The sequence below is a fragment of the Abramis brama genome (assembly GCF_963993115.1).
Source record: "Abramis brama genome assembly, chromosome: 4".
In the NCBI taxonomy this organism is placed as follows: domain Eukaryota; kingdom Metazoa; phylum Chordata; class Actinopteri; order Cypriniformes; family Leuciscidae; genus Abramis; species Abramis brama.
In genome coordinates, this window is record NC_139966.1 from 40,694,618 (window position 1) to 40,720,433 (window position 25,816).

The window sequence follows — 25,816 nt, forward strand, 5'->3', positions numbered from 1 at the left end:
AAAACATTTGTGCTGCTTAATATTTTTGTGGAAACTGATTCTTTGAAATCTTTTGTGACATTATAAATGTCTTTACTGTCAAACTTACAAAATCTTATCTATATATCTGTCCGTCCTTCTAACTTTGTTTTTCCCCCTCTCTGCCTCAGCTGTGGATTTTAGTCACTCAAATCACTGAACATTTTTTCAAAGGTAGTTTATTTTTGTTTATTTGTACAAAATATATGTACAGATATAAAATAAAAAATGTGAAGCCATTTACATCAAGTTACTACATGAGATGATATTATCCTTACAAGAGGGAATTACTACAGTATGTGTAAAGATATCATGTGATCTATTTATTTCCAGTGACTCAAGAGAGAAGTACAATAGTGTTGTTGATGCAGCGCACCTCAGTGACAGCTCTCTCTCTCTCTCTCTCTCTCTCTCTCTCCCTCTCCCTCTCTCTCTCTCTCTCTCTCTAACGAGTTCGTCCCTTGCCACAAGAGTTCAGCTCATCACAACCATGATCACTTGGTTCCTATAGGGAACATTTGAAGTCAACATGAAATGGCTTTCACAACCCATTTTACTTCCCTTAATGTAACATGTTTGCGCAATGGGATATTAATAGCTATTAAAAAGCTATTGGTTATCATTATCCAAGATCCTACTCACTTAGGTTACATCAGCCAATTTTCACTGCACAAATACCACTTTGCTACTAGTCCGATTACAATCGGATTATTAGAGTCCATGTAAACGCAGTGTTTACACTCTTTGAGGAATCTACTTGTGATTGGATTATAGATGTTTTGGCATATTAAACTAGGAAAGGATAAACATGTTTTTATTTTAAACATGACTGAAATGCCCAGGTTTATGTTTGGTTGTCGGCTCTTATTTAGGCTCAGCTCACTGTTATGACCGTGGACAGCAGTGCTTGGCTCCTCACTGGAGCAGCACCATGGACAGCGACAAGCCCGCCAGCCTAAGGTCTTCCCTGCGGGAGTGACACTGCACACACTGCATCTCTATAGTCTCTAACATCTGTCCATAAAGAACATCTGTCCAAAAAAGGAGGGACATTCTAGCTGCACCAGGTCTGTTTCCTTCTATAGTCATTCCTAACTTAACATATTTTGCTTAATTGTTCATTACTCTGTGGTGCTTTATGATCTGTGGTGTAGTGCTCCCTGGAGCCACATTTTATCAAGAGACTGTGTGCTTATAAATTTCTTCAAATGACATTTTATGCAAAGTGGACTAAAATTATTAAGGCAGTTTGATGCTATATGGAGAACTTATAACATTTGCAGTTTTTTAAGCATACAAAAATATTTATTTTCTACAATATACAACTAAATGTCAAAATATATATTTTTAAAATCACAGGGACTAGTAAAGCGAGAAGGTACAGTCAGTACATTTGTTCCATATTTTGTATATTGGTTTTATGTTCCCCATACTCACTGCAAAGGCGTAAATGCCAGTTCTTGGTCTCAGATGTGGATTTTAGTCAAACAAACTAAATCTTCCAAAGTGTTTTTTTTTTGGTCTATTTAAAATAGAAACCTTTTGTAACAATATACACTACCGTTCAAAAGTTTGGGGTCAGTAATTTATTAATAAAAAAATAAAATTCATTCTTTTTTCAGCAAGGATGTGTTAAATTGATAAAAAAGGAACATTTATATTGTTAAAAGATTTCTATTTTGAATAAATGTTGTTCTTTTTAACTTTTTATTCATCAATGAATTCTGACTAAAAGTATCAAGTCATATATTTGTCAGCCATTAGAGAAGGACTTGAGGATTTTATAACATTTATAAAAAACAACAGAAATATGTGTATCCATGTAAATTTTGAGCTTCAGCTATCCGTCGCAATGGCATGAACAAGGATCTGCATACCGAGTTGCATGTCGTTAGTTTGATGAATCGTCGAAGTTCGAACGATTAAAAAATGACTCATAATAAACAGTGATCGCTTATCGCCACCTACTGACTTAACGATGTAATCTGCAGTAAGAGTCACTGAACGACTTCGTTTGTCTATCATTTCGCCTCTGCCATCGAGAATCTTTACAACATTTGGTTCTGTGGTTTTCGCTTTTTGTCCAACAGTAGCCTAGTTGGTGCAAACACGCACTGAAACATTCACTTTTGCAGTGTTTGCATAGGTGTTTTATGTTTATCAGTTATTTTTATGGAGTTATGTCATGGTGGATTCGGGTAACATAATTAAGACGATGTTTTCTAAATGTTTTAAGTGTTCCTAAATGTTAAATAAAATACACAAAACACTGTGCTTACGTAAATATGGAAACGAACGGAGATCCTACTATTCGTTGGAAAGCTGCAACTTTAAGACAGAAGCGAACTCCCCCTCTTTTCTTGAACAATGGTCTCTACCAACCACCGCTGCTCTCGCCGCTGAATCCTTAACGTGCCATTTTATTACTAATGGTCATATCTGGAAATCAAAATGTCATCGATATACGGGACAGTATCAGGTTTCTGAGGATGCCAGCGGTGGATATTCATGCGGGTTTCTCCGGACCAGTGCTGATTTTGGCCAGTGAAGCTTCCTTGTAGTGAATCGGATGATTGGAGCAGCTGTGCGCTCGCGCTTAGATTGCAGCTGTCATTGATATTGCATAGTGAACAGTGAGTATAAAACAGCATGCACAGTACAACACAACAGTAATTGTGTCTGACTTATGTGTACATGCAATATTCTTTGTGCACCATTCTCAAGGTGATTTGGAAATGCCCGTTTAGTGACAGGAAACTTCCAACAGATGTGAGAGGTTTTGCTGTAGTAACAGAGATCAATGAATGAATGAATGCATGAATGAATTAATGAATGAATGCAAGTATGTTCTGTTGAACTGATGATAATCTTTCATATCTCATACAGGGAAAAGCTGTATAGATCAATGGAAGACACTGACAGAGAGAAAAGAAAAGAGAGAGAGGAGGGAGGGAGAGAGAGAGAGGCAAAGACAGGCATGATGTAATGCGCTTGAGACAATGGTTGAGGATTCTCTCCAATTAGAGTCACAGCAGCGGAAAAGGCTGTTTTGAAAGAGATGAGATCACTATAACATGCAGGCTTGGAAGGTGTACTGGGAATGTCATGGGAATTGTTCTTGCATCTCCCGCTCGCCTGTGGTCCGGCTGTAATGGACCTTATTCACATGTGCTGCTGGACTGAGTGAATGTGAACGTGATGCTCTAATGTACAAATGCTTGGCTGTACAATCAAACAATGTTTGAATTATTACAGCATGAAGCTTTTATTGAAATTGGAAGGGTTAATCAACACATTTAATTGTGATATTACACAATTTATTTACTGTCACCTTGCCAGATTGTGCTAAAATTGTCATGGCATCACATCATGTCTATTAAAGGAAGTGTGTGACTGTTCAGTGCATTTTTTATAAAATATCTTGTATTAACCACAGAATATTCCTTAAAGTTCAAGTCCAAAAAAATGATGGATATAGAACCAATCACACAGTACTTCTTTCAGAAGTCTAGTCTGCTTTCAAAATTGCCACTTTGCGGACACTAAACATTTAACGTGGAAGCAACTGGGTAGTATGGATGGAGAATCATGGCCTCTAATGGTCTGTACTGTAGACAGACAGGCTGAGAATAGACGGCCTCCGTGTCCCACTGACCCTGTTGGTTGTGCTGGTGTGTAAAGTCTGCCTCAGCCATTTTTCGCTGTATTTTATCAAATGTACAGCTGGTTTGTATGACCTTGGCAAGGGGGTGTGTGGTGGAAAAGATATTTTTCACACCACTGAATGTGTGCGGGTTGATTAAAGGTTATATCAGTAAAAAATACAGTGGCGTCCAGTCTGAGACTAGCATTCAAAATCAGGGATTTAAAATCTAATTCTAATCTCGAAATAAACAAAACCATGTAAATATAATATTAAAATTAAAATATTTAATATAATGGCATAATAAATGAGAAACGTTTAAGATAACTAGTCTGAAACGCCGTTGAAAACCTGGAAATATATATATTTTTTAATCTATTTTGGGCAAGATTAATCGCATCCAAAATAAAAGTTTGTGTTTACATAATATATGTGTGTGTACTGTGTATAATTATTATGTATATATAAATACACACATATGCATGTATATATTTAAGAAATGTATATGTATAAGATTTAAGAATTTAATATATATTTATACACAATTTATATTATATATAAATATAATTTTTTTATATATAGATAACTAATTTTTCTTAAATATATACATGCATGTGTGTGTATATATACAAAATAATTATACACATTTTTATTAAATATATACATGCGTGTGTATATATACAAAATAATTATACACATTTTTCTTAAATATATACATGTATGTGTGTATTTATATATATATATATATATATATATATATATATATATATATATATATATATATATATACACAAAATAATTATACACAGTACACACACATATATTATGTAAACACAAACTTTTACTTTGGATGCGATTAATTGCGATTAATTGTTGCCCTGCACTACTTCATATATTTAAATTATATTTAATAAATAAAAGTAATGACATAAAATAAATAAGAAATGTTTAAAATTACAAAAGTCAAATTAAAGTAAATTTGACCATGTGAATAAACTTGTGCAGTTCATGCTGTAAAGCTACAAGCACATACCAAATACACACCAAGACATTTTAAAATTCATGTATGTTTTCTCATTAAATTAAGTTTGCATTAAAATTTCAATTCAACTATATGCTGATAATATAATAAAAGCATTTGCATTAAATTAAGAAAATCTAAATAGTAGCACTACTCTTCACTCAGACTGTTGGACCGCAATGTATATCAAACGCAACATTATATCATCATTTGTGTGGTTGGTTATATGCGGTATATTCTTGTATCACCACAAAAATCCACAGATTTCATTGAACTCACTCACCTCAGCCCTCCCTTTCCTCGCACGCTGTACCTCTCTTTCTCTCTCCCTCCCCCCACAGCCATCCATTCATTCAAGACAGTGTGTGTGGAATATGATCGCTCTTGTTGTCATCATTGGGGCTTTTACTCTGGGCATTGCCTTGCTCTCCACTCAATACTCTGATTGAAATGTGGGTTTAAAATACAGTGTAGAGCACTCTCACACCCAATGGGCCATTGAGAAGTCTTGGGTTTGTGCCCATCTGCATTACATTTCAGTGCAGGATATGCCAACTATCCTCTAAATATTCCGTGCCCTTGACCTTTTGTTAAAATGTGAGCAGTGATGTGTTAGCAGTCAATAATCCACATTCCTTTGTTCATTTATTCAGTCCAGCCCACATGCTTGGACCACCACTGTTTACAAATCCCCTACTTGCAACTTGGTACAGTCCATTATTGGATTATTTGACTCTGTTTGCTCATTAACTAATCATGAAGGGCTTGATCAGCAAAATATATTATGGCAAAAATCTGCAGAATGGATTTAAACACCTTTATTTAACCAAAATGTTGTGTAATTCCTGTCTGAGGTCCCAACATTGATCCTTTGGCCTTGAGCAATATACAAACATTGCCACTGTCCTTGTTGGATCAGAAGTAAAATATCATAAAGCAATCAATGCCCAAAAGGGTCATTGCATTCCATTTATGTTCATTGAATACCAATATGTATCTTGTAGGCAGAAGTTGAACTCTGGATCAAGTTTTGAAGTCGTGCCAGCCTCACTGCTGATGTCTGATGTTAGGGGCTGTTTTGTGTTATGAAATATAGATGGGAGTCTTCTTCTCTTAAGATGCTGTAATGGCTTTTCTCTTCCCCTCTTCCAATCCTGCTGCGTCATTCTTTCTTTTTTCCTTTCCTTTCTTCCTGCTGTTTCCGGTAACACTTTATTTTGATGGTTCCCTTTAGACATTCTGTTGACTATAAGTAATGGTTACATGTCAACTAACTCTCATTAGAGTATTAGACTGCTTAATGTCTGCTAAAACTTGTGGTCTCAAAACAGACATTCTACTGACTATAAGTCACTTTGCAAGTATATCAACTTATTCTACTAACCCCTTATTCTACTAACCCTAACCGTACCCCTAACAATCTACTAATACTGAACTAATACCCTAATGTAAGTTAGTTGACATGCGGGTTTAACGTTACTTATAGTCAACAGGATACATGTCTAAAGGGGACATGCGTTTGCTTTTGATTCGTTTTTTTTGGTTCAGTTTCATTCATTCAAGCTTCATTCATAATTTTTCATTAATATTTATTTACTAGCATGTAGGAATGTACAAATAAATTTCAGCGACTGACATTTTCTGCAAAATGGACAATGGAGAAAAAAGTGAGACAGTTTGATGCTACAGAGAACTTGCAACAATTTCTGCTTCTCAAAATGCTATTAAAGTGCCCCTATTATGGATTTTTGAAAATGACCTTTCATGTAGTGTGTAACTCTAAGTGAATGAAAACATCCTGCAAAGTTTTAAATCTGAAAGTGCACCGTATATAAAGTTAATTGTCTTTCAAAAGTAAGAGTCGAATTGTTTTTCAAACGAGTCATAAGCTGTTTCGTTGTGACGTCAAGACGAAACATTAGCATATTGCCCACCCACTTATTGTGCGCGCAGACACCAGGGAAAACTTGAACCTTGCAGCTGAAACCTGCAGCTGATTCCTGTGGATGCTGGATAGCATCATGTCGAGAAGACACTGTGCTCTACAATGTGAAGGTAAAGCCAGTTTTTTTTTTCACTGCCAAAGGACGAGCATGTGACGAATCAGTGGTGAAAATTCATCTTTACCATGATACAACAGAAGTATAATCCTAAACTTTTGCTGTGTTCCCTTTATTTCACTGACGACTGCTTCTCAAATCTCGGAGTTCAATGCAGGATTCGCAAACCGCTTGCTCTTGAAAGATGGTGTTCAAAATACTTAGTTTTGAGTTTTATATTGTGTAGGTCTCCTGCTAACTGACTATCTCAGCTTATTTCTGTCTTACTGAAATACTTCTGCTGATCAGTTGTGGGCCACTATTACCTATACCTGTCTATAAATGCAGATTGTCTGTCATTCTCACTACTTTGAGGAAAGATTAAGCATGGAGCAAGATTTGTTTTACCAACGTTCATGTTACATCAGTCATTCACGCTAGAGCTCGGCTAATATATACATTGCATACATGCACTGTTATTGATACAGTTTCCACGTGTTCACCGCAATATATTACAAAAATACTTGGTAAATAAATTAGTACAAGTAAAATAATCAGTTTGTTGATGGACATGCACTTGTTAATGCTGGAATTACAGTTGCAACATCTCATAATGTACCAAACTGAGTAGCGTATCACTGAGAAACACTGAGTCCTGCTCGAGTCGTCCTTGCGATGGAGGTTCGGGTTGAATAACTAGTTCTTCCAGTGTTTCATCATCGGACTCGCGCTCGCATTGATATGGTAAAAATGACGTCATTGTTCGTTACTGTGTTTAGTTTAAAGTGTAGGAAGCCTCAGGACAGCTGACGTTGTTATGGCAATGGGCGTTTTTGTTTTCGACGCGTGCTGTACGTGGTAAACCAATCACAACAGACTGAGCTGTCTGGCCAATCAGAGCAGAGTAGCTCGCGGAAAGGCGGGATTTCGAGAGATTGATTCATCTGACGAGTCGTTTGAGAATCATTGAAAATGTGGTGATGTGCAAATGTATATTATGAGGAAATTAAACAGGTTTTTGACCTTTGATGCATGTAAACCTGTTGTAGGAGACTCCAAAACAACATTAGGAAACTTTAAAATAGCATAATAGGGGCACTGTAAATGTCAAAATATTTTAAATGAAAATCACTGATAGACTAGTAGAGTGATGGAGAATAAGGATAAATTTGTCAGGACATATTTATTTTTTTCATTGATTTTTCCTTTACCCATGCTCGCTATAAAAGGGCATAAATGCAAACTCTTGGTTTCATTTGTAAATATTAGTCACAAAACACTCAACAATCTTCCCCAAAAGATTTTTTGAGAAGTAGTTGTTTTCTTTACAGTCTTTGTGTCTTTTATATGTGAAGACATATAAAACAGTCAAATAAACTCAATTTCAGTATCTCACAGGAAATAGATAATGTGAGCTCCAGTGCCTACACACCCATTGGTAGTCTAGTCACCTTATTAAGTCACTACGCAATTGCATAAAGTTACAATTTCCTCAATTTTGTTGTATCACATGTGGTCGATGTTGCTTGTGCCGTCTGTGTCAAACAACTGGCTCTGCCTGTTTTCAAGCGGTAGTTGTTTGTAATTATTGATTAAACAAAAATTGGATTGGATTGTTATTGACCAAACTACGTTCAGTTGGTTTAAGTGAGAAGGCTGTTGCATGGTTCCAGAATTATTTGGTAGATCGTACTCAATGTGTTTATGCTGAAGGTTATAAATCTGATTTTCTTGAGATAACTAAAGGTGTCCCTCAAGGATCAATCTTAGGACCCATTCTGTTTTCAATTTTTATAAATGATTTGGATAGAGATGTTCAAGCCAAATTACATTTATACGCGATGATACAGTGGTTTACACCCAGGCTTCCACCATTTCAGTAGCAGTGCAGGAACTTCAGACTGCATTTCAGGCATTGCAATACACATTATTGAGTCTAAAACTGGTTTTAAATACACAGAAAACAAAGTTTATGGTCTTCTCAAAAGCTCGAGCACAGCTACTCGACAATTGTGGCCTTTTGTCATTAGATGGGAACTCAATTGAGAGAGTGTCTTCATACAAGTACTTGGGGATATGGATAGATGATAAGCTTTCCTTCAATGAACATATTACTGCTTTAGTTAAGAAACTTAAAGTCAAGCTCGGCTTCTATTACAGAAACAAATCTTGCTTTACTTTTAGTGCTAAGAAGAAACTTGTGGAAGCTACTTTTCTGCCTGTAATTGATTATGGAGATATATTGTACATGCATGCTGCATTTTCCATCCTGCGTCATGTTGATTCAGTTTACCATGCATCACTACGATTCATAACAAATACAAAGTCCCTTACCCATCACTGCATTCTTTATGATTTAGTTGGTTGGACATCACTTAAAATTCGTAGACAACAGCACTGGTATATCTTTATTTATAAAGCTATACTTGGCAAATTTCCACTGTACCTCTGTAACCTCCTCTCTGTTTGCTCTGGTACCTATCAGCTACGCTCCTCAAAGTGGTTGCTTTTTAAGGTGCCACGAGTTACAACCGAATTGGGAAAAACTGCTTTTTCTTATTTAGCACCTTGGGGGTGGAATAATCTACAAAAAGAGCTAAAGTTAGAAACCCTTATGTCCATAAATGAATTTAAAACTACTATAAAGAGTGTTGTGATGGAGACATGTTCTTGTTTTTCTTAAGAGTCTCATTGTGTTTTATATTTTTATTTTTAACATTTTGTACTTCTTTTATCGTGAAAATGTAATTTGGTGTTTGTTATGTATGCATTTGTTGTGATTTGGCTGCTACCTTGGCCAGGTCTCTCTTGTAAAAGAGATTCTGAATCTCAATGGGACCTCCTGGTTAAATAAAGGTATAATAAAAAATAATAATAATAATAAATGTATAAATGTGTTTAAAGTGTGTAATTTAACAGGTGCATAAACAGGTATATAGGCTAAGCTAACAAGCTAATCAGCTAGCAATATGCTGAGAGATTAACTTTCAAAATGTCAGCTAAATGAAAAAACACTTGTGAATTAACATGATAGAAGAGCATTATGTAATTGACAGGATAATTAGCCAATAACAGTGACGTAGAGGCTCCTCCTCATGACCTTTTGCCTGTATCTTGCCATTTTCTCCCATCACATTTTTTGACACACTTGAGGAAGAAAACATTCTATTCTATTCTATTCTATTCTATTCTATTCTATTCTATTCTATTCTATTCTATTCTATTCTATATACAAAGTCTCATTGGAGCAACAACTGCTGTAATATGCTGAGATGTTAGCTTGAGAAAATGCCAGCTGACTAAAAAACAAGAACGAGACATATTTAATTTCATCTGTTATATCAAACATCAAAAATAAAAATCAAAGCAAAAATCCAATCCAAAATAGTTGATAAATCATGGATGTGTCATATATGATTCTGTGTGAACACAACACAGAGCCATGCAAGTTGTTCAGTAAACTGTTGACTTGCTCATGGTTGTGCTCACTGACGTAAGAGGTGGTTTGTAAGCTGGCACATCCAGTCTAGGGCTGCGTTCCAGTCCAAAATTGTCATGCCCTTCACTCGCTAAGTTCCCTCCATCTCGTTCACTCGGATGTGCGTCATTGCTTACGTTGCACGAGTGCCCACTACTGGCGGAAACTGAAATGGGCTGAATTGGAACGTCCTAAGCCCTTGATCACTTGGAATCAGCTATGGACTTGATTTATTATTAAAAACAAATTTCCCTTTTAGAATTTGTTTAATGCAGCATCCAAATGTATATAGCTGTGTTTGGGTTGTTTTACATTAAAAAATATATAATTAATATATCATAGAGTTGTTTGTTGGGGTGGTGACGTCACAGTCGTACTGCATTGTGGGACATGCAGGACATGCCTGAAGTGTACATATGAAGTAGACTCGCTCCCTCAGTAAAAATCGAGGGAACAAGGGTCTGTCCATATAAACTTTCCTCGTCCACTTCACGAAGTGGTACACACTTCAAAATGGCGGCAGGGATTCCCCTGAGGGGAAGTGCTTAGGGAAGTTCGCAAGTGCGTGTCTAAAAGTGGACTGGAACAGCAGTCTCTGACGTCACTCTCTGAGTGTGACTCAATGTGTCAGTATTGTGTGAAAATAAATCTAGGTCTTTTCCCCCCCACTGTAGCCAGATAAGTGTGCAGGTATGTGTGTGTGTGTTTGTGCAGTGATTGAGAGGGAGTCCCAGACTCTGTCCCACATGAATCATTTATTGATTGGCATATGGCATTGAGACGTTGCTTCTTTTCCAGTTCCTTTGTCTCTCTCCTCACTCACTTCTCTCCGTTGTATCTGGATATTCTTGCGGTACTCTTGAAACATCAGAAAAAAGCTTTGACTTTTGCTTTGGTTTTGATTTTTCCCTTGCTTATAGTGATTCCACTGCACTTTCATCTCAATTCGATAACCGTCTGGTGTACACTAATTCTTTTTTTTATTGAAAATTGTTTTCCTGACCAGAAAGCTCTAAAGGCCAGGGGTAAGGAGTGGTGGTGATTGTTTCGTATTGGGATATTGATATTTGATCAATAACTACCTCGAGAACAGTCGCCAATGTAGACTGAGACAGAAATGAGAAGATGCTTCCAGATTCACGAGGCCTCATTTACAGATTATTTGAAGTAATTTCAGGTTCTTTTCAAATTTGTTCAGTACATGACAAAAAGTGTTGATTTCCGAATAGATGAGTTGTTAACTCTGTAATTAGTCTATCCATTTCCACCAGTTTAACCACTCTGCACCATTTAATCAACTGCACCATTTTCTGAGCAGTTACGAACATGATAGATGAACATTATGTAATTGACAGGATAATAAGACAATCACAATGAAGTGGAGGCTATTTTTGACTGTTTCTCATCTCACATTTACGGCACACTTAAAGATCTAAGAAAAACACACTTTATTATTGTTTTTCTATTCTATTCTAGTCAGTGTTGTTATTATTAACAAACTAAAACTATTAAAATAATTTCTGTTAATTAAAATAAAGCTAAAATAAAATATAAATATTAGATGAAAAATTAAACTTTTTTTTTTAAATATAGCTGCAAGGAGCAAATAACGGGGTTCAAGCACTTTAAGGCCTTTAAGCACATGCGTAAAAAGGTATTATGTTTGATTTAGCAAGCCTGTAACCACATAGATCAATGATGGAAAAGACCATTTACAGCCAAAACAGGCAATTACTAAGGAAATATATGTTTTAAAGCTTTTTAACAGTTATCGAGGTAGAGCCAAAAACCTAGGATTAGTTTGTGAATGTAGGTTTAATGAACGATTCGATTGACAGCGGGGGTTCTTGAGGCCATATGTTATGAATGTCATGGGCATGTGCGAAAAATCGTGATATACAATCTTTTACGCACGTGAAAAAGTGAAGACGCCCCTCGGTTGCTGATTTTTTTTCGAATTTCTCACAGGCCTCTAGAGTCAAACAGGCACAGCGAGTTTCGTTCCGATCGGCCTCTGTTAACCTTGTCTGATAGGTGCTCAAACTTCATTGGCCAATGGCGGCCGTGTTTTTCGAGATACGCGTATATTACTTTTCCATAGCTATATCCGTTTCCGTGTTGTTTTATCTTAATTTTATAGCGCCACTAAGTGGCCAGTCGCCACGTCCTTTTTCATGCGACCACAGTCTGAGCCCATACATGGGTGTACCGAGTTTAGTGAAATGATCTCATTCTGTTCAAGAGGGTTAGCTGTTTTAGTAAAAGTGTCCATGTTTTGGCACCACGGACGTGAATCAAATTTTTTACCCCCAATAATTAGTGACAATCAGACTCCAGAGAATCTTTCTGCAATGGTTTGGTTCCGATCATACGAAGAACCTAGGACTAGTTTGCAAAAATAGGCTGCCATGTGTTCTGTCCACCTTGAGCCAAGGATTCCAACGATATAAGACACTTGAGCCAGCGACGAACGGTTTAGGAGCTATGATGAGTTATGATGTTATTTTGATCGCTGTAGCGCCACCATCAGACCGATTGGGGTGAGCCTTGGTGACGTTGTGGATGAGGTGGGTACTACAACCCCCTTAAAGTTTCAAGTCTCTACGACTTAAGGTTTGCTCTGCCTGATCACTTTTAGGGGAGAATGCTGACCCTTGGAAATTCTAACGCTAACGCTTCAACTCACAATTAGAAACGCCAAGTTTAAGTAAGTTGAAGTACTAAATTTATTAAAACTAAAATGAAAACTGAATTCAAAATATTATTAAATACGGTAAAAGTATATACATAACATTAAAATATATTATTCTATTCTATTATCGGTATATACATTTTCTAATATTTAATATAATATTTATTATAACATATTTATTTCACTTATAAATATTTCGCTAATATTATACACAGCTTGTGTTCTTTGTTCAAAAGGGTGATTGTGAAACTGAATCATTTAATTATACTTAAATAAGTTGCTTGTTGGAACAATGCTATTTGTTTCAATCTTGAGTTGTTCTTATTGTGTCAATGCATACGGTACATTTTATTTTTTTATGTCAGTTCTTAAGCTTGCTACAATCATCTGTTATCTAAGTGACATTTGCCAAGCATTTTAAAACCCAGCGGTGGTTTATGAGAAACTTTCGTCGTGGTCTAACTCGTGACAGACCTTTGCACAATAATTTGTCTTTTGAATTGTCTCTTTATCTACAGCAGCAGGGGGGAAAAAACTCCCACTTTTCCAGGCAGCTTCAGGGCTCTCCATTGCATGCTTGGTTAAAGACAGGAGAGCTGGCCACAGCCCAGAGCGTTTGTGGGTCTAAAGTTAGCAGTTAGTGGCTAGCTGGGAGATGGTGGGACTCTGGCTAACAGCCTGTTCGCATAGTGTCTGCAGGGCCCATTGCCAGTGAGAGTCAGCTTAGGATGGATATGTAGGTCTACTATCTGCAAACATGAGAAGTTGGAATGTAGGTCCTAGTCTTCTGATAATAATGCAATGAAATGGACTACTTGTATTAACTTTTTGTATGATTATATGTGTATAGACATGGAAAATTGTGTTTGGATTGTAAATTAATGACTGTTGAAAACTAAACTGTAATTAATTTTGCAGTTCTATTTGGCGAAGCAAATTATAGGCCTTTATCACACTTCCACGTTTGAAAAGCGGAAGCTTTAAATAGCTTAAAATAACTTCCTCTGCAGCCATAGCACGGGATTGTGATTTATACTGATGTTTATACTGATTTATTTATCTGAACACTATCCACAGTTTACAATTATTAATCAGGTATGGTAAAACAAAGACAAATTATGTCATGTTATTCCAATACATATTTCATGATTTAAAGTAGAGCACAATGTGTGAGCCCACTGTAGAGTCTGACCACCTTTTTAATTGTAGAAATGCAAGAATTTATCTGAAATTTTTCATTTATCTGAAATCTAAAGCTTTTGTAACATTAAACACTACCGTTCAAAAGTTTGGGGTCAGTAAGAATTTGAATTTTATTTTTGGGGGAAAGAAATAAAATAAATCAATACTTTTATTCATCAAGGATGAGTTAAACTGATCAAAAGTTACAGTAACGGCATTTATAATGTTAGAAAATATTCTATTTTAAATAAATGCTGTTCTTTTGAACTTTCTATTCATCAAAGAATTTTGAAACAAATTTGTACACAACTGTTTTCAACATTGATAATAATAATGAATGTTTCTTGAGCATCAAATCATCATATTAGAATGATTTCTGAAGGATCATGTGACACTGAAGACTGGAGTAATGATGCTGAAAATTCAGCTTTGATCACAGGAATAAATTACAGTTTAAAATATATTAAAATAGAAAACAGTCATTTTAAATTGTCATAATATTTCACAATATTACTGTTTTTTTTTTTTTTTTTTTTTTTTCATCAAATAAATGCAGCCTTGGTGAGCAGAAGATACTTCTTTTAAAAACATTAAAAAATCTTACTGACCCCAAACTTTTGAACGGTAGTGTGTGTATATATATATTTTTTTTAAATATTATTTTGCTTTATTTATTATTTCCCTATGTTACTTCCTTAAGAAAATGACTTCCTTTTGCATGGTGCTGCACATCTCCGCTTTAACTTCCACATATACTCTACAGCAATATTTCGACAGATTCATTTTGTATATTAACAGTGCCCGAGATGCCCGGGTCAGTGAAGCGAGTTGGCATATGTTTGTGTCTCGGGTGAATCGAAAACGCACCGATACACTTGCCAAGACTTTTTCTTTCTCTGTTCATCTGTTCTTTCTCCACTCACTCTGTTGTAAACACACACAAACACATCTCGTCCTTGCCAGGAGATTCCTCCACCCGCTCTGCCTGTGTTGTATCATCATAGTCCAGGCGTGGAGCTCTGTGGCCCCGCATGTTTTTAATGCTTGTCTCCCCTACAGCTACCAGCCGTCACAATCCTGACAGCTTTGAGTCTAACAGGAGCAGACACACATCACCACTATGTACATACAGTCTACATGCTGTCTACTCGCAGATGCTCCGAGCAGTTATACACTTTTACAGATAGACACAAAGGGCTCGACAGAATTTTTTATTTATGGATGTTTGATTTTTTACATGTAAAGTGTGTGTATGTGTAATTCCAGTCTTCAGAAATCAGTATAATATGCTGATTTGGTGCTCAAGAAACATTTCTTATTATTATCAGTGTTAAAAACAGTTGTGCTACTTGATATTTTTGTGGAAACCACCAACCAGGATTTTTTTTTAATGAGTAGATATTGAAATGAAATTGAAATATTTTCGAATGTAATAAATGCATTTTGATCAGTATGATGCACCTGTGCTGAATAAAAGTATTAGTTACTTTTCTTTTTACTGACCCCAACCTTTTGAACAGTAGTGTGTATTTTCATTTGTTTTTGTTCATATTTTTATTATTATTATTTTTTTAATAATTGTTAGATTTCTGTTAGTTTTTCCTAAAGTGCTGGACAAGATCAAAAAATATTGTTGCAGTACCACAGTACAATAAATTCAATACTCTAAAATGTGCAATAATAATAATAATAATTATTATTATTATTATTTTAATAATATTAAAACATTGTGAGGATATTGTTGATATTTTATTGATAATATTAAATATAATTTACCTTCATTATTATTAAAGCTGGTCTCAAAATGGACAATTGTGACCCTGGACCACAAAACCAGTCAAATGGGTCAATTTTTATAAATTGAGATTTATACATCCATCTGAAAGCTGAATAAATAAGCTTTCCATTGATGTATGGTTTGTTAGGATAGGATAATATTTGTCAGAGATCTGGAATCTGAGGGTGCAAAAAAATGGAAACATTGAGAAAATCGCCTTTAAAGTTGTCAATTTATGTTCGCGATTGTGTTGCATTCGCTCACAAAAATAAATGTTTTATATATATTTACGGTAGGAAACATAATCTTTACTTAATACCCTAATGATTTTTGGCATAAAAGAAAAAACAATAATTTTGACCCATACAATTACAATGTATTATTGGCTATTGCCACAAATTTAGCACTTTTCACAATACACATTGATTCAAAGCAGCTTTACGGATATCTCCATGCGTATTCTAAGCATCCATCCTCTTTCAGCAGGTAAAGATGATGTGCGAAGTGATGCCCACGATCAGCGAGGACACTGCGCTGAGCCAGCGTGGCTCCCAGAGCAGTGCCTCCGACCCTGACTCCCACTTCGAGCAGTTGATGGTGAACATGCTGGACGAGAGAGACCGTCTGTTGGACACCCTGAGAGAGACACAAGAGAGCCTGGCCCTCGCCCAGGAGCACCTGCAGGACGTCATCTATGACCGGGACTCACTGCAGAGACAGCTCAGCTCCGCACTGCCACAGGTATGACAACTACATCTACGCAATGCTGTTGATCTCACGTAACCACTTTCGACTGTCGGCAGAGAGTCTGGTCCACACAGTAGCGAATCCTGGCCGTAAATGTAGGTAGGGCAGATTCTGGGTCTTGGCGCTAGTTTATGATAAAGCTTTATATTATAATCGCTGAACACATCAGACTCAGACATACCTTGTGTTATTCAGCCTGAGGGTGGCGCTCTAATGATGACTGACAGACTTTAGTACACATGGCAAACACATAGAATGCCATCTTAGAATTGCCATAATGTAGTATTTATTGCCTCCGAATGTTGTTTTAGAATGTGGCAAACATAAAACAAACACAACAGAACTACTGTATATAATGGCTACTCGCATGAGCACATTTAAACTAAAGGATTTATACTTTCATTAATTTGATATGCTACTCCACACATGCCAACTTGTTTCTGACCTGATGCAGACTAATATACACATAGCTAAAGCGGACTGATATCGTCTTGGTCTTGAGCGAGGTTTACGTGAGGTAACGTGGAAATAAGTCGGGCAGCCTGAAATCTGCACCAATGGCTCTCTATGAGAGCTCACTGCTAGTGGTGGAGGAACGGATCACAAAATTCACGGTTCGGATCATTTTCGGTTTTTGAGCCACAAATCGGATCATTTTTCAGATCAGCAAAGAATTTTTTAAATATATATTTATAGATAAATGTGTCCATTCAATGGCAAGGAAACGCGAAAGAGGAATCAATTCGGTGTTCGAGCGCTGTCTGAAATGCACGTCTCTCTCTCTCTTACACATTACTGAGGGTCACTGTGGTGGACAGTAGGGAAACACACTGAGGTCAGACACACACATTACACACACATTCACCTGCTGTCTCTCAGGCTGTGGCACATCCACACATATCTGGCAGCCAGTGCTGCTGTTCAACTGCGATCCGTTCCACCTCTACTCACTGCAGTTCCATTTTTCACCACAGATTTACAATGGAAATTTGTGGGGCGCTGTAGAGCTGGGGAGGGCCCAGAGACCGTCTGCCCCGCTTAGTATCATGATACACAAAATATATATATATATACACGGTATATAGAGATCTATGTTTGGATCTATGTTCCTACCAAGAACGCACGAATAAACAAAAACAACACTCTTAACTCTATCCCCATCAGCGTTTTTTTTTTTTTTTTTTTAAGTTGCCAGTCAACAATTTTCACAAAATTTTCATGGCCCCCAGAATATGTTGTTGTATGAATATCTGAATATGCAATATATCAAAAGAAAGAACAGAACTCGCTTTTAAACAAACAAACAAAAACTCTTTTATTCTAGCTTCATGCATTCCTTTTTTTATCAATACTTGAATATGGGTAAGTTTCATAAAAAAAGCAACATTTTGAGCAAAAAGCTGGGGGAAAAAAAATCACGTTTTTGTCAAAGACTATGTCTGGATCAGATTCAGAAGCGTTGTCTCACAAATGACGGAAATTTCCATCAATGGCCGGGAAAGAGTTAAATGTCTTAAAGGTGCATTGTGTAATATTTAGGATGATCTGTTGGCAGAAATGCAATATAATATAACTATGTTTTCAGTGGTGTATAAAGACCTTACTCAATGAACCGTTATGTTTTTGTTTTTTTTTCCTAGAATGAGCCATTTCTATCTACATACACCGCTGGTCCCCTTGCATTGAAATGCGCCGACATGTTTCTACAGTAACCCTGAACGGACAAACGCGTTTCGTCTCTATGTTGTTCTTCGTGCAAAGAAGCTAGCTAAAGTCAGCGAATAAAACACTGACACAATGATGAACAAGTAACAATAATATTCGCAATAACATCGTTTTACTGAATAATTAAGTAAACCTAATTTCTTAATTTATCTTTGTAAAGAAACCTCAGTGCTTAACTGGCTACTCTCTGCTGTCTGATCTTGTCGGCCACCGTAACTTCTGTTGGATGCAATTCCCAAACTCACCACTAGATGCCGCTAAAAATAACACAGTGCACCTTTAAGCTTGACATCATATTCCGATAAGGATATCTGAGTACCAGCGGTGTCGTGGAAAGAAATTATAGATGTTGATTTCACACTCATAAGATACAGTTAGCTTGTTCCAGTGCTGAACGTTTCAGTCATTTTTTCCCCCAGAGACTGTAAAAACATGGGCATGTTCACAGCTGGCCATGTGTGATTGCAGCAGCTGAAACTGGTAATACTAAAATCTGTGTCCAAGTCTGTCCTTCCGAACAAAGAGGACTAAAAATCACCAAGCGCGGTTTTCAGCTGCGCTACTATTGCCCAGAGACATGGGAAAAAGCGATGGCTTACGTAATCACGCCTAAACCCAGATTAGCTCAACGCTCAAAGGAAAAGTGTGTCAGTAATTCTAGTCACAAGTCCTTACCACTCTCCTTCCAGAAGTCTCTGTGGTCCTGGTGGAGGAGAAAAAATAGGTTTTGTTGTGTGGTAGTTCTCACTTTCCCTCAGTGGAGGGTTTTAGCTTTGCTTACTGTACTGAGGGTGATTGGGTCTATGTTGTAGAGTATGGAAAAAGAAAGTTGTGGATTTGAATGGCATGTACACTGCCCTTTTAAAAGTTTGGGATCAGAAAAGTTTTGCTAGAAGTCTCTTATGCTCTCCAAGGCTGCATTTATTTGATTAAAAATACAGTAAAAACTAGTAATATTGTAAAATATTATTACAATTTAAAATAACTTTCTATTTTGACATTATTCAAATGTAATTTATTCCTGTGAAGTCAAAGCTGAATTTTCAGCATCATTACTCCAGTCTTCAGTGTCACATGATCCTTCAGAAATCATTCTAATATGATGATTTGCTGCTCAAGAAATCTTATCATTATCAATGTTGAAAACTGGTGTGGTGATATTTTTGTGGAAACTGTGATTGTTTCCAATATTCTTAGACGAACAGCATTTATATGAAAATAAATATTTTATAACATTAAATGTCTTTACTGTTATTTTTTTCTGATCAATTTAATGCATCCTTGCTAAAGATTAATAATTTCTTAAAAAAAAAAAAAAAAAAAATCTTACTGACCACAAACTTTTGAATGGCAGTGTACAAAAACTTCTGTCTCTTTATATAAAGTTTCCATGGAATTTAGGCAATTTTGATAAATGTTTAAGGGTCGCCCTACAATGAAAAGTTTGTTGTTATTTCTGTTCCAAACCTTTATGACTTTATTTTTCTTCTGTTAAACACGAAAGGAGATGTTGTGAAGAATGTTCACACTGCTCTTTACCAACAATGAAGGCATTCAGTGATCATGAGCTGTTCTGAAACCTTATGTTCTAGTTTTATGTGAGGAATAGATACAAATTAAGACAATTTAATTTTTAAATTGAATTAACACAAGAAATCGGTGTGTTGCGTTCGTTTACTATGCTTTCAATATTTGGAAAATGGCAGCGTGGACATTCTTCAAAACATCTTCTGTGTTCCACAGAAGAAATAAAGTCATGCGGGTTTGGAACAATGTGAGGGTGAGTAAATGATGATACAGTACAAGAACACAAAAGAGACATGTATAGTTCATAAAATAATAATAACTTGAATTACAGATATTAGCATGTGACTCATTTTTTGCTATTTTACTATCCAGCGCTACGTGATCATTGTACAAAAAGAGTGGCGGCGTAGACCGGGTTGATAACAACGTATTGATTGCCTGTGTGTCAAGATGGTACTCAGACGCACTGTTTACTGATCATGTGAAAAAATGAGATGTTACTTCTCTCGATCCGAATCTTACACATGTGCAAATGACTCCAGTAATTAGTGTAGCAGCGCTTTATTAGCTCTTGCCGCATCAACTCCACGCTAATGCTTTATGAGGCTCATTGGCGGAATAAATCTGAAGATGTGTACCAGCAGGAAAGCTTATGTTATTATGAGCTGTTGTAATTGAGAAACCGTGAACAGTGTCTGCTAATGTTTTTTAAACGGCATTGAAATAGATTTTATTCACAGTGATTGTTTGGTGGTGTTTGTAATGGCCACTTTACACAGTCTACACTAATTGCATGATGGATGTAGGCTTTTGCTTATTTAATGAGCTAAATATCAGGTTATTTATAGCTTTGCACAAAGCAGATTTTTTGGTTAATTTGTTTTATGCTTCTTTTAAGGAGAGGCAATGTTATAGGGTTGAAAAGTCATAGAGAGGAGGCAGTTCCCCGCTGCATTATGATTGGCTCACGTTTTGCCCGCCTATCATGTTCACAGAGAGTCTGCAAATTAGCCTGAATGTGTAACATTGGAAAAAAAAATGAACAGACTAATTTCAAACTACTCAACCAATTGGGCGTTAGATAAATAATAAAGATATTATAATAGCCAAGCAACAATGTGGTATAAAAAGCTGCACAAATTATATTTGTTGTCATTTATTATTGAAGCAATGTATAATTAATTTTTTCAATCTTATGATTTTGCGACTTGGCTAATGTATATGTTTCAACTGCCTTAAATCCCAAAACTCTTTAAACAATAGTTTGGAAATATGTAGCAAATGTGTCATTTACATCTGAACTAAAATAAAACTGACTTTGCTTCCTCCACCCAACATTGTTTTGTAGATGGTAATGTAAACAGGTTGTCTGAATCTGATCCTCGGCGTTCAGACATGTGGAACGTTTCTAAAACAACACTTTGACCTCCTTTAGCGTTTGAAGACGTCTGAGGTTTGGGCTCATGGTTTAGACTGTGCATTAAATCTGGGCTCTGATGAGCAGAGAGATGAAATAGGCTGAATTATCGCTGCAGGGTGAACTCTGCTGTAGAAGAAGAGGAGGAGAGACAGGAAAGGGGGAGGAAGTAGACGGAAGGTGGAGTGATGCGGAGAGGATGTGGCCTGGTTTTAGCCACTATTGGCTATCTGATATAAAGCTGGTACCTTTCTTTCTCTCACACATACTCCTTAACATTTAAAACATTCAGATCTTAATGGCAACCGCATTCCCCCAAGATGCCCTGGGGTTCAGACCATGATTATATCATGCACAGTGTGTATTTAAACATAAGAACTGGGAATCAAAGTGGAATCAGGGCTCATATCATTAGAAATCAAATTTTCCTCAATCCAACTCTTTTTATTTTTTTATTTTTTTAATAGGAGTTCATTGTTATATGTATTGTAAACAGACTATAACTTTCTTTAATGCTTAACTATCCAGTCTGTCAAAAATCAGAACCCCACTTTTTTGTATGTCTTATTTTTTTTCTCTTTATTATTATTTTATGATCTAATATTGTTAATAATAATTTATATGAATAATTCTTGATAAGAACAAAAAAAAAGACAAGTTGACAAATATCAAAATTGGTAAAATATATTGATTATCTTATTATTATATTATATTTATAATAATAATAATTTATGCAAAAAACAAAAACAGATTTAGAAATGTGAAAATGAGTCAAATATATTGATTATTTGTCTGTAATTAACATACAACTGCCCATATTTAATATAATAATGATGATGATGATGATTATGATTATTGATGATGATTATAATACTAGTTAAGTCAAGTAATAAGGAAGATGGATGCTATTCCTAAACACCAGATGAACCATTACATTGTAGTCTTTTAGGCACAGCCCATTTAATTCTAAGGGTCAGAGGAAGTCTTGAAATAACTAAATTACGATCCCTGTAGGGTGTTTTTGCTGCCTGGGTTGAACAGCTGTTTTTATGTCCTGTGTTGCTCTTTCAGTTTGTCTGGCAGACTCATGTCCTTTGTGTGGTTGAGTTCTGCTTACTCATCAGGCCAAAGTGGTGTGCACACATCAATGCCACCTTTGAGTCAGGGTCAGCAAGTTTAAGAGAAGGAGAGAAAGACAGGACCATGAGTCCGCACTCAGAACACCCATTGGTACCCTTCAGTATCCAGCAAAACAAACAAAACAATAACAATTTGTTCAATTGTTCGTTCATTTGTTCAACTTCACTAGATTACCCTCCAGCTACTCTCATAATGCTGCACCATCCCTCTGTAACTCTCAGTGGGAGCCGGTTTTCCTTGAAGGATTTCACTCTTTGCCAGTGACCGTATTGGCCTGAATGCATCATTTTGTTGCCATGTTTTGATATTTTCCTTGTGCCGAAATGTCAGGTGATGTGTGTGTGTTTGATGTGATGTGTTTGATGAAAATTTGTTGAGATTGGTTGAATGAAATTGTTCTGAATGAATGAATTGGCAAAAAAGAAAATGTAGGGCAAGGACTTAAAGGTTCTTACAGTAATTCCATTGACGAAATATTTTGGGTTTCCCAAAAAATCTTTAATGGAGCAGTTCTTAAAGGGGTTATGTGTAAGAATTTTCATGTATTAATTGCTTTTTTATTACCAATGTTTGAACAGCTTGTAACAAAACTTAAAAATGAGATCTTCCCGACTTCCTTGGTTGTCTGTGAAAGCCTGTTGACAGATTTTACATTTTTGCAGAGAAAATGAGAAGGATGTGACGCTTACACATGCTTCCAAAAGCCTCTCTTCCGTTCAATGACACATGAAACAAATGTTTGTACAATGTTAAAAGGAATAGTTCACCCAAACATTTTTATTAATCATGTCACCCTCATGACGTTCCACACCCGTAAGACCATTGTTCATCTTCGGGAACACAAATGAAGATATTTTTTATGAAATCTGAGAGCTCAGTCACTCCATTGGGAGCAACGCAATTTACACATTCAAGGTCCAGAACGGTAGTAAAGACATCATTAAAGTAACCCATTTGACTCTTTTTGTGAGTTTTTTAACCTCAATTTTATGAAGGAACGTTTTGTTTGCACAAAAACATAATTTACCACTTTATTTGCAATCCAGTAGGGGGAGCACCACGACACACACGTGTTGTGTTGACTTAAAGACCGGAACACACTATTATTTTGTAAATATAGACGTAAATTATGCACAAATAAAGCAGTTGCGTCGCTTCATAAAATTGATGTCTTTCCTATGATGTCTTTCCTTGTGTTGCTCCCAATGGAAGGACAGAAAGCTCTCGGATTTTTTTCAAAATATCTTCATTTGTGTTCCGAAGATGAACGAAGGTCTTACGGGTTAGTAATTAATGACAGATTTTTTTTTTTTAATTCAATTTTGGGTGAACTAACCCTTTAATGCCGAAAGAGCTATTCTGTACTGTAATGTCAATGTGTCATGAAAAGAAATGGGATTAATCCAAACTATAGTCTATTCTATTCTATATCTATTATCTTTATAAAAAAAAAAAAATTAAAAAAAAAAGTACATGTACTGTGTTAGATTAAACTGGGAAGGGTCATAGCACTTGCGTATTGTTGTCCTATTATTAGTTTAACTGCTTCTATTGTTCTCATTTGTAAGTCTCTTGGATAAAAGCGTCTGCTAAATGAATAAATGTAAAATGTAGTCTCGCATAGTTAGATATAGTCTATAGTCTCAATATACATTATTAATCAAACTATCGTAACAGTGTTTTGATAGTAATTTTGTAGAGCTGGTGCAAACATATCCATATCGCTATGATCAGATGCTTTCTTAACTACTGATTTCTCACTGCTGTCATTTTTGTTGTTGTTTATTTTGTTGTTTAGAGGAAAGCGCGCAGAGTACATATTTACATATTCCTCTAAACGTCACTCTAAGCAGCGTGGGCAGCATCGGGATGTTCGTTAACAGTATATCGCTGCAAAGGTATTTCCAATTTTTTTTTTACTTCTAAGCAAAGATCGAAAAAGAACTTTGCTGTGAGTATATTGGGCCATTGACTTTATTATCATGTTCAGTCTCTTGTACGTTACGTGTGCATGAGTGCAAGCACGAGCAATAACTTGTTGGCTGCAGTTCACGTAACTGCCACCGGTGTCGCTAATAACAAGGGTTTCTTAATTATACATATAGCCCCTTTAAAAGAACCATTGCATTTTAAGATGTGGGTGTTGCACTCCGAAGTAGAGGCAGATGAACACTTTTGCTCTTAAAGGGTAACTCTCGCCAAAATGCAACCTAGGGTCTTTTTGTTAATCTTTCCGAGGCAAACTTTTGTTTAAAAGAATAATTAGAATGGAAACGGCACTTTTAAGATTGACCGTATTTTCGTATTCGGTCAAATTGCCTTTTGAATGGGAGTGCTTGGGGCACTTTTATGATAGCATCAAAAATCGCTATTTTTAAAACACTAAGAAGGCTCGACACAACATGAAACTTTGCTCGAAGTATCACCAGGGGCTCTACACATGAACTCGAGCACTGAGAACATTGTTTGTGTACACAGAGTTTACTAAAAAGAAAGATTTTGAACAACTCACTGTAGCTGTGTCCATCGGGATTTTGACAGTCAAAAATAGTCGATCTCCGAATGCAACGTAACAGGGAGGAGAGTAAAGATGGAAAGCTCCTAAAGCTTAGTTCCATATAAATTCACGGATAATTTCTTGTTTTGACGTTAGTGAAAATCAATATTGACCTTGTATTTGAAAAAGGATGCTCATATAAGAAGCAATACTAAAATTCAGAGTCAGTTCATTCACATTCGGAGATCGACTATTTTTGACTGTCAAAATGCCGGCGGACACAGCTACAGTGAGTTGTTCAAAATCTTTCTTTTTAGTAAACTGTGTACACAAACAATGTTGTCAGTGCTCGAGTTCATGTGTAGAGCCCCTGGTGATACTTTGAGCAAAGTTTCATGTTGTGTCAAGCCTTCTTAGTGTTTTAAAAATAGCGATTTTTGATGCTATCATAGAAGTGCCCCAAGCACTCCCATTCAAAAGGCAATTTGACCGAAAACGAAAATAAGGTCAAACTTAAAAGTGGCGTTTCCATTCTAATTATGCTTTTAAACGAAAGTTCGTCTCGGATAGATTAACAAAAAGACCCTAGGTTGCATTTTGGCGAGAGTTACACTTTAAGCCGACTATTTGATTGGAAAATTCCTGCATACGTCTGACGTTTTCATTGGAAGGTAAAATATCCACAGATGAATTGTTCACCATAAGATCTATAACATGCATTAGAAAATTCCATTTCACAAGCTGTCTTTAACGTGAAACGGCATTGTCCACCTATTTTCACTTCCATAATCTGACACATTTCTGAGTGTAACTGAAGTGAAAACAGCAGGATTCTGCTTTATCCATCGATAATTGATTAGATGGTGAAAAGTGGGTGTTCTGTAGTGAAATGGTGTTGGTGTGGTGTAATGGT

The 25,816-nt window shown here is 36.2% G+C and overlaps 1 protein-coding gene across 3 annotated transcripts in view; it reads left to right on the top strand.

Moving 5' to 3' along the window:
- The first annotated feature begins 2,453 nt into the window (after nt 1–2,453).
- ppfia2 (PTPRF interacting protein alpha 2) overlaps nt 2,454–25,816 on the top strand; it is a 160,956-nt gene continuing 137,593 nt past the window's right edge. For 2 of the 3 annotated variants that reach the window (XM_084112386.1, XM_084112387.1), the window contains exons 1-2: nt 2,475–2,651; nt 16,334–16,591. In XM_084112386.1, coding sequence (XP_083968512.1) covers nt 16,343–16,591 — 249 coding nt within the window. In that variant the 5' untranslated portion in view covers nt 2,475–2,651; nt 16,334–16,342. Of the gene's footprint in view, nt 2,652–16,333; nt 16,592–25,816 lie in introns of all 3 variants that reach the window. The other variant, XM_084112385.1, reaches the window with a different exon arrangement.